General features: G+C 27.7%; 1 protein-coding gene across 2 annotated transcripts in view; it reads left to right on the plus strand.

Moving 5' to 3' along the window:
• The first annotated feature begins 920 nt into the window (after window positions 1–920).
• Window positions 921–10,918, plus strand: part of LOC112679729 (tyrosine-protein phosphatase non-receptor type 9) — a 17,014-nt gene continuing 7,016 nt past the window's right edge. Inside the window, exons 1-4 of one of the 2 annotated variants that reach the window (XM_025549629.1) lie at window positions 921–1,222; window positions 1,353–1,586; window positions 1,647–1,736; window positions 1,803–1,943. In XM_025549629.1, the coding sequence (XP_025405414.1) occupies window positions 1,187–1,222; window positions 1,353–1,586; window positions 1,647–1,736; window positions 1,803–1,943 (501 nt within the window). In that variant the 5' untranslated portion in view covers window positions 921–1,186. The remainder of the gene's footprint in view (window positions 1,223–1,352; window positions 1,587–1,646; window positions 1,737–1,802; window positions 1,944–10,918) is intronic. The other variant, XM_025549628.1, reaches the window with a different exon arrangement.

Below are 10,918 nucleotides of genomic sequence, written 5' to 3' on the forward strand. Positions count from 1 at the left end.
TTGTGATAAAAATAATATATAATATGAAACATAACATAATTCATTTGATAGAGGAAGTCACCCACTGGTATTACCCCATATAAAATTCATTAGATTAAATTACGTATCTAGATTAGTTAATAGAAATAAAATTAAAATTATTTTAAGCAATAAGCACAATGAAATTTATCTCAAAACGGAATATTGTTTAGTCCAGTTAAATTAATTACTTGATGGTTTACAAATTGCTGTGGACTTCTAGAACAAACTGAGAAATTAACTTGTTGAACTTATTTTTCGTTTCACTACTGGGCCCCAAAGACAGTGGCGTATTGATCAATTTCAAGATGAGGCAACATACATTTTGCCGTTTTCTAACGCTCCCCCCCCCTTAAAAAAATGGTATTATAATAATGACTTATTTTAACAGTTTCTGTATAATATAAATCATAGTACGTTATATTAAATAGGTATGTATTTCTAAACTATCTCTAAAATTTTATAAAATGTACCACCTTCCTGTAATTTTACAAATTCGCCGCTTCTGGCTATAGGACTCATAGCTTCTACCTAAATACGCCCCTGTCCACAGGGTCATCAATCATCATGACCGACCGCCTAAAACCGTCACACTGGTTTCAACCAAGAGAACTGATATCTGCCGGTTAGGTAGTCTGGTACAACCCTAATACCCACGGTATATTCTCGGCCCTTGGAAAAATCGCACGTACGCGTATCCACGTGCGTGCTGCGTTGATCATATATATTTATGTTTATGCAACGGACTGCGGATGGATCGGACTACAATCGTATGCGTGCGAACGTATCGACGGGGCCGTGTCGTCGTTTCGGCACAAACGTTGCCTTCGCCGTAGTACAATCTCATTCCGCCAGATCGTGTCTCATGTACGTTCAATTGATAAAAAAAATAAATAAAAGTTTACAAAACATTAAACAAACATAAAAAAGCAACAGTAATAGTTCTTTGATTTTTTCGTTGTCGTTTACCACAAAACTGTAATAATAGTACCTATCATTAGAAACAAAACTACTAGTACATTATAACATAATGTGCCAATCATTCCGTTGTCACCGTCTTAGTAGCACGTGATAACACCGAAGCCGAAATATTTCGGCACGTCAATGCGTATGAACCGCTCGGGCGGCCGAATTGAGTCTTGTCGTTGTTGATAATACTCCGTTTAAAATGGAAACTGGAGATCTTACATTGGAACAGGAACAGGTGAGTGGTTGGTCTTGGTAATCGAATGACGAGTGATTACACTAGATGTTGCTGTTGCCAAGACGATGTCTGTAACAATGTACTTAGCCTGTTGCTCCTATGTGGAATACATTATTTACGTATTTTATAGGCCGTTGATGTATTCATGAATGAAATAAATTCTAAGCGGAAATCACAGAAAAAATCATTAATAACTCGTTCATCTGCTATTAAGTTTCTGTGGGCGAGAAAATTTAATATTGATAATGCTAAAAAACTATACGAGCAGCATGAAGAAACAAGACAACGTGAGGGTCTGTTCGGATTCAATTGTGCTGTTGAACCATTGAGAAGTGAAATACAAACGCAAAAATTTACAATTTTGGTATAAATTGATATTCAATGTTTCTAAATGTTAACCTAATGTATTTTGTGTTTTTTACAGCCAACTCGAGATTCAACAGGTGCTGCTATAGCTGTTTTTACAGCACGTTATCACATACCGCAATTATCTTCTCGCCAAACTACATTACAAGTATATATCTTATAAATACATTTAGTTATAAAATAATAATTTAAATTTATTTATTATTACTAATAGGGCATAGTTTATCAACTAGATATAGCTCTTGAAAATGTAAAGACTCAAAGATGTGGGCTGGTGTTCATTTACGACATGTCTGATTCAAAATATTCAAATTTTGATTATGAATTAAGTCAAAAAATACTTACATTACTTAAAGTAAGTTCATTAAAGAATATTAATTTTTTATCAAATTAGTAAATTTTAAATGAGTTAGTTGCTGTGTATATCATGTTTTATCTCAATAAAACAGTAAAACTTCTGTGATACAATTTGACTTTGTACATAATACTACTTATATCATACAATTTTGTTTTAAACTATAGACATTTCTTAAACTTTATCAAATTCAAATTGTTTTCTTTTTAATCCTGTGATTATAAAAAGATTTTGCTATATACATGGTTAAACTTTTTATTTATGTGTACATGTATATTGTAATGAGTTTTGCATGTATATGTACATAGTACCTTATTGTTTTTTGTGCAAGATAAATAAATTAATAATAATAAATAACTTATAAAAATCTATTTGAAGACTAAAATATTTTCCTGTAGTTCATAAAAACATAAATTACTTTTATATATTTCTTTATAAATATATTCTAATTGTTTATTTAACTTTAATGGAACTATGTTAATATTATAATTAAATTACTATTAACAATTATTCTAATAAGACCAAGTTAATACAATTTATAAATAGAATATATTAAAAAAACACTTAACTTATCACTTTTAATTAGAGATTGAATTTTGTAGAAATTTCTTTTTTTTTCTTTTTTTTTTTAAATCCTTTTTAATTATTTTTTACTTTTAAGGTGATTGTTGGAAGGTTGGTATTTATTTTATTCTAAATAAGATGGTAGAAAATAGTTTCATAATTTATAAAAATATATAATCAGAATGCTAAATTTTTTTTTTTTTTTTGATAAAATTAAAAAATATTTATCTTTTGATGGAATTTGATTCACTAAGGTTTGGATGTTTATGAAATTGCATATTTTTTTTCTATTAATCCAATTTAAATTATTGATTATCTGGTTTCATTAAAGTGATGACATATTATGTATTTAAGACAAATGAGTTTTAATGCCAAGTCTGAAATTAATCATCTAAATCTAATTAAAAAGTTCAACTTAATATAAGTTTTAATTTTTCATTAACATCTAATGAATAATTATAATAATAATTTTATTATTATAATTTATAATTATTATTTATAATAATTGTATATCAATTTAATAGAAATATTTTATACTTTATATTTTACAGTATTTTTTTTTAATATAAATTAAATTAAAAAAATTTAGATATTATAAATTTATTTTATTTTGTTAACTATTTGTTTATTACTTTATACAACAATATTAAGTTAAATTATATTTTATAAAATATAATAAGTATAAACTTATCATTTTTATCAATAATTTACTAATTTTGAAGTATATTGTTACAAAAAAATATTTCTTAAAATAAAATGTATTTGTACTTAGATATTCTTAATTGTGTATGTAAAAATGTATTAACCATATAGGTAAAGATAATATAATATAAGTACTATTATTTATTTTCTCTAATATTCATGTAATATAAATAATATAGTGTATGCTTGTATATATTACATTATATACAATTATACATCATATCTATTTTATATTTAATTTCCAGATTAGGAATATGTAGTGTTACATTTTTTGGGGGATAGAAATACTTAAACCTATAGAACTCACCATACTCTAAATTATTAAACAAGTGTATATTTTATTTTATTAATGCTCAATTACAGATTTAACTTCTTTAGTGTTAAGCATAGTATCTAACAAAGCCCATGTCTGGAACCCTAGCCCCTACCCCATAATGCTTGTCCAGGTAGGTTAAGTTAGGTTATGTCCTGCTTACATGTGATTATTGTTATGATATAATTATAATATTATATTATACATGTTATTTAAAATAAAATGTATCTTAGTATCACTAATAAGTCAATATATTTTAGTTTAAAAAAATTGTTTTAGTATAGTTTTATAATATACATTTATTATATAATGGATTGTGTACATTAGTACACAATGTGTTTATAATACCCACATAAAGTCTACAGTAATTCAAATAATGACATTTTAAATAAATATTATAGTCAATTGTGATGAGAGAATTCCACTGAAGCTGAAAAGTAAATTGTACATGAGTGTAGTAAGACCAACTATGCTATATAGTTCAGAATATTGAGCGGTTGGTAGGAGAATAGAATACAAAATGAGTGTAGTGACAAAAGAAGATAGAATAAGGAACAAATATGTAAGAAGTATTGGAATAGCATCAATAGTGGACAAAATGAGAGAAAATAGACTGAGATGGTTTGGACATATAATGAGACGAGTAAAAATAAAAGCAATAAAAGTGATTATGAAAATGAACATTGAAGGGAAAAGAAAACAAGGAAAACCAAAAAAGAAATTATTAGATACAATTAAGAATGATATGAGGACTTTTGGTGTATGCATAGGAGATGTAGAAAATCGAGACGAGTGGAGGTTTAAGACATAGGCGGCCAACCCTAAATAGTTGGGAGAAAGGTGAGGGAAAATTAAGAAGACCATACTTTAGTTATTGCCATATTAAGTTAAAATTTAAATATAACATATGTATAATTATAGCAAAAACCTAATAAGATATAATGGAATAGTTATTAAAGTTAAATGTTGACATAAAGAAGTAAGGGAGTTTTAAGAATGTTTAAATACTCTTCAGTTTATCAAAATGTATTTTTGTTAAATTAATATGTTTCAGGTATAAATTCTATTATATAATTAAAAATTATAATTTATCCATAAATTATAAAAAAATAAGTAGATGCTAGGGAAAGAGTCCTTATTTGTTCTCTGTGGTAATGGATAAAGTTACAAAAGACATTAAGGGCGAGATACCATGGTGTATGATATAGTTTTGGTTGGAAAAAATCTGGAAAAAGTCAATAATATGTTAGATGAGTGGATATTAGCCGTTGAAGGGGAAAGGCATTAAGAATTAATAGAAATAAAATGGAGTATATAGAGTATAGCTTTGAAAAAAAATACCTAGAAGTTGAGGCTATATAAAGACCAATAACAATAAGTGGTAATGTGATAAGTGAAGTAGAGAATTTAAAATATTTAGGATCGTTTGTACAAAAGAACGAGAAGGCTTTGGCATGAATGTAAACATAAGAATAAGTATGGTCGAATTAAATGGAAAAGCATTGAACGTTTTATGTGATAAGAAAATTCCAATGAGGATAAAATGTAAATTTTACAGGAGTGTAGTTAGACCAGCTATGGCAAAGGTTTAGAGTGTTGGGTAAATGACAGGAAATATAATAGAATATGAGCGTTTTATAAATAAGAATGCTCGGGTGAGTGGAGTGACAAGAGAAGACAGAATAAGGAACCAGTGGCGCTCACAGGATTTTTTTCGGGAGAGGGGTCAAAGTAAAAATATAACACATTTTACAATTAACAAAATTATGTAAATCCTTTATATATTTTGACTTAAATAATAGTATTGATAATAGAATGAACTTTTCTACAATCAGTGATACTAGGTATTCAATACTAGTTCTTCATATTTCAAACTTGTAAAATTTGTAAATTTGAATCTAGACATCGGAGAAAATTTCGAGGGAGAGGGGTTACAACTTCTTACCCCCCCTCCACGAGTGCGCCACTGAAAAGAACGAATATTTAAGAGGTAGTATTGGTATAGACTAAGATGGTTATGATGAGGCAAGAGGAAACAAAAGCTATAAGAGTGGTTATGAAAATAAATGTTAAAGGAAAAAAAGAACGAGGAAGACCAAAAAAAAATGGTTGGATACAATTGAGAATGATATGAGAGCTGTTAGCTTGTGCATAGAAGATATAGAAAATCATGACAAGTGAAAGGTTAGGGCAAGGGTGGCTGACCCCAAATAGTTGGGAGAAAGACGAAGGAGAAAAGAGACTAGGAATAGAGTCGGCAATCAGCAGCTCTTTATTATACATCTCACCATCTAAATTTTTATTTTTATTTATAAAATTTTAGCATATGTACTATGTAAGTAAAAAACAACCAAAATATAAAAAGTTAGTCAAAACGAGTACGGTATGCGGACAATCTTGCAACATTGTTTTGTAACTTTTTTAAAAAAAATTACTCTTTTCTTTGGAAAGGTTTCCCACCCTTGGACTAGAAAGAAAACAAATGTATAATAAAAAAATCATAAGGTTGGTATCCTTCTGAAACCTTTACCCCAACCTAAACATTTAAATCACAGGTTATTCTTTAATATATTAAAGATATTTTTATATACAGTTGAAGTCGCTTATTTGGAACACTTTTGGATCAAGGATAAATATGTCAATTATTCGATTGTTTCTAATAAGCGATTGTTTTTATTTATTACGAAAAAAATTATTTACTGCGAAAAAAAATGTAAATGCTAAGTAAAAAATGCGTTTATCATTGTCTGTTTTTTGTGTCGAGTAACTTGATGAGCATGGTTTCGTAAGAACGATGTTGCTCAAAACCTTTTTCATCCGCACGGTGTAAGACTGCTCTCCTGAAGACACTTAGAGCTTCTACAATATTTTTACTTCATGCCTCGCTTTTTTCTTCTTCATCATCAGTGGCAGCATATGTTATTTTGTTCGAGGGTTGATAACCGCATTACAGATCTCTTCTGTTAGAACCTCTGCAACATCGAGGTGTGAGTCCATATCGATTCAATCTTCGTACACTTCTTCCGAGAGTTCGACTGGTTTCGTTATAATGACATAAAATAAAGTACATTGTAATAACAATACAATTATCGCCAAATAACCGGAATTTTTCGACGACCTTGGCCCTTATTGTTTTAAATAACCGATGTGTTGTTTCAAAAACGCGATTGTATCAATTATCCGTGTTCCTAATAAGCGACTTATATTGTATTTAGAATATGATAAATATAATTTTATCCTACAATTTTGCTAGGTGTATAATCTACTATATTCTAAATTTGTTTAGTTTATAGTGTATTATCTACTTCATGGTATAATCAACTAATTTCACGTAAGATCTATGTATCATTATGAACATAAGAAATTATATTTTATTCATATTATCTTGCTGATCTTAGATTATTATTAATTTAAGTAGATTATATTTATTAATATAATTATTATATTGAATAAATTATTAATTAAATATTATGTCAATGATTCACATACTCCCATTGATACCAAAGTTTCAAGTATTAAATACATTTAATAATTTATTTTATAAAAAAAAAATATATATTAAATACTGTCATATAAATATTAATCAACATTATTATTTTGTTAGGTTAAAACTATTATTAATAAAACTGTTGAAATAAAATTTTATAACTTAACATTTCTTTAAAAATTAATAATTATTATTTTTTATACAAAAAAAAAGTGCAAATTTAAATTATTAAAACACTTGCAATTATTTGAAATATTATACTTTGAAAATATGAACTATTTAATAACCCTGATGAATTTAGTTTTAAAAATTTAATTGTAGTAATTAAACATTTTTTTTTAAAATAATATTGCTCTAGAAATAATATTTTCTAAACCTTAACAAAATTATAAAACATAAGCTTGATACAATTTTAAAAAATATGCGTATATTTTCATCGTCTATAAGATTTTTTTATTTAGAAAAATATTGAGAAATTTAAAAAATGATCACTTTCTGTTCCAACTAAATAACTTATCAAATGTATTGGTTGGCCTTCATAAAATACATTAAAATATTAAATAATATTTATGTAATATGTTAAGTACTTATGGATGTATTTATAAAAAACTTAGATATTGAAGATATAATAATATTTATATAGGTAATGCAATACGAGTATGTATTATTAACTCTAACAACAGTTATATTTATTGTGTTCCATGTTTTTCAAATGTTTCATTTTTATTTAGAAATACTCATTTAAAAGTAATTTGTTAATCCATAGTGAATATATACATATATTATATAGTGTTTCAACCTTTTTCGTGATATCATGCTATGACGCTATGTTATTTATTTTCTTTGATCTGTATATATTCCATTTCTATCAAAATTATTTTTACTGTATCAAATTTTTTATTTAAAATACTATTACTGAACACAACATTCAATAGGAAGTGTTGGAAAAATCATTATATTTTCTTTTATATTCACTACATGTTGAATAGTATGAAATTTTCAAAAGTTTTAAAAAAAGTTTTAGTATTTCAATATTTTATTAAAAGAAGGTGTTGACATAACAGTGCCAGTGATACCTATATTTTTATTTATTTTCAAGAGCTATATTTCTTATGTTATTTAATGGTTTTAAGAACTCGTATTTACTTTCATGACTTCATAAATGAAAGACGAAATGTATTACTATTTACTATTGTACTATTTTAAGATTGGTAAGTCAAAACAACTAGAAAATCAGAGTAAGAATGAATGAAAGAAACCAATGAAAGTAGTTGCACGATCGATAATGCTAAGAATGCAGAGTGCGTTTGAGAACACATGCGCGTAATGTGTACTCCAGTGTAACAGGGGAAAGCCCCCTTTGTTTCCTTTCAGTTAGGGCGATGATAATGTAGGGTCCGGTCCAGCTGTATTTAGCCACAACCCTACTAAATCTTTAAAAAAAACCTTTGGTTTCATGATTTTGTGTTATGCAATAATTTTATAAGATAGTTTTTACTCGATAAAAATTTTTGCAAATCATTTTTTAAATCAGAAACGAACAGGTCCTTTTAATATTATATTATGAGAAATAATAATTATCAATAGATAGAATTTTTATTTAAATATTTAAATATAATATTGAATTATTTTTCAACATAAAGAAAACTTATGATCAAACTATAACATTAAATATATTCGTTTTTACCAACAATTTGTTATGTGTTATACATTACATAAATATAAGTTATCTAAAAGATAAATTATTGTTATTATTGATCTCAATAATTTATTTTAAATATTTGAGTTGAATTAAAGTGCTTTTGTTGGCGAATTTTATTGAATGAAAATATTGTACGTTGGTATCTATCTATAATTGGTATCTATGTAGTAATATTACGTATAATCATACGAACATTTTTGAGCCAAAGAACTGACGTGAATGTATTTAATATAGTAGTTCTCTAAGTAATTTTGTAGCCTGGCATTCCGAACCGTGTGGAGGTATTTAGGGTGGAGATGAAGTCGGCATAAAAGAGAGGAAGTACTTCCTGACACGTGATATAATTTCTTCACGAGACTGTTGGCCAACGGCACAATAGTTTGGACACGTATAATAATGGCATACGTGCACACAATCTACAATTACCAATATTAGCTGATTTTGCCTAGAATATCTATCTTTTAAAGTCCTAATAATAGATATGCGAACGTTTATTTTACGTAACAATATAGGTTCGTTGTGTTCTTTCATTTAGCAACTACCAATTGCTTTATAGTATTGCTATCAATTTTTTTTTTTATACAACGTATACGTTATATTTTTCGAATTACTAATTATATTTTTTTCTTTTTTTTAATGACAATTCGTAGCCGGATGTTGAAAAAAAGTAAATTAAAGAAAGATCACTAAATGGAACGAATTGTAACTGGCAGGAAAGAATTATCCTGATTTGTCATGGTTTGTGTTTCCGATTAAGCTAGGTCCGAACAAAATAAAGATTTACTGAAATATGCTAAAATGACATTGCTAAATTAAAATGTATAAGAAGTTAATGACATTTATTTCGTTATATGAATTTATTTAAAGATGCATTATCTTGTAACTTCATTATATCAATCTGTATCTTATTTTGAAATTTAACTTTATACTTAACAATTTTAAACTATAAAAGTATGGTGTAGAAACGATTAAAATTAAAAATAATTTATAATAATTTTATTTGTCAACAAAATAACATCCGTGCTTTTATAAACGTAAAAATACTTTTTAAATGTTCACTTATAGGTTAAATTCGTTTATATAATAAATGAGATTCTTTTAATTTTTTATTTAATAAAGTCAATGAATAAACTTTTAAATATTGAATGGAATTTTATATAAAAGTACTTGAAAATAAACACTATAATATGTGTAAAAAAAATGTAAAGACATTTTGAGTATTAAATTTGCTTATAAGTGTATTACTCATTAACGATACAAATTTGTTTTAATTCATTTTTTTCTAAATATTTATAACGTAATGATTTTTTTATTTATAAACCGTTTTCTACAATAATTACAATGTCTGTATATAAATACTTAATTCTAACGATTTTTTTAAATTATTTCATTTCCCAGTCGCTGATTGAGAATTGTAGGAAATTAATTAATTAAAAAAAAAAAAAAAAAAATCGTATACATTTAAATTAATGGGTTGGATGCCAAAACGGAGAACACGTAGCTTCCGATCATTTATGATATAATATCTGCTGTTTCAATAAGTATAAGTTATAAAATTCGAATTAATTTGTTTGTTTTTTAATATTCGTCGTGGAGAAAAATACAATTTTTGTTTATAATGAATACGTCACCTTGATACTTATATAGAAAGACGATAATTAGCGACTAAATATAGGTACTGACAGTCGTTTACCTCCATCTGGCAGCGGTACAGTCGGTCCCTGTCGATGATGAATGAATCTGTTGACGTTTATACTTGTACAGCGATGATCATTACTACGTTAACATTTAATTTCCATTCTCTCTGTTCGCATACTTCGGCGGCTTGTTTATCCGGTATCGAGTATAATCGAAAAGGAGCTGAAAGGAGAAAAAAAATAGGTGTAAGGTAAATTTATGTACGCGTGTTGCATAGTATATTAAAAGTGTAACGCATAATGTACTACGGTTGACGTGGGTGTACACGAAAAACGCGCGTTCGGGTGTACTCGAAAGTATGAGAGCAACGCGAATCAATGGCCGAGGGGTGGTGGAGGGGGTGTTGAATCGCGAATGGTGGTAGTAGCAACGGCGGTGGCGGTGGCGTCGTCAATGAGAAAATGTTTCCATTCAGAGAGATTCCCCAACGTAGCGTAACGGGAATGGGCCCGTGGCGGCGGCGGCGGCGGCGGCTGATGCTAGCTGGTCTCATGTCGCTGACGACGACG

This window comes from Sipha flava, unplaced genomic scaffold (genome assembly GCF_003268045.1).
Source record: "Sipha flava isolate LNK unplaced genomic scaffold, YSA_version1 167_pilon_pilon, whole genome shotgun sequence".
NCBI classification, from domain to species: domain Eukaryota; kingdom Metazoa; phylum Arthropoda; class Insecta; order Hemiptera; family Aphididae; genus Sipha; species Sipha flava.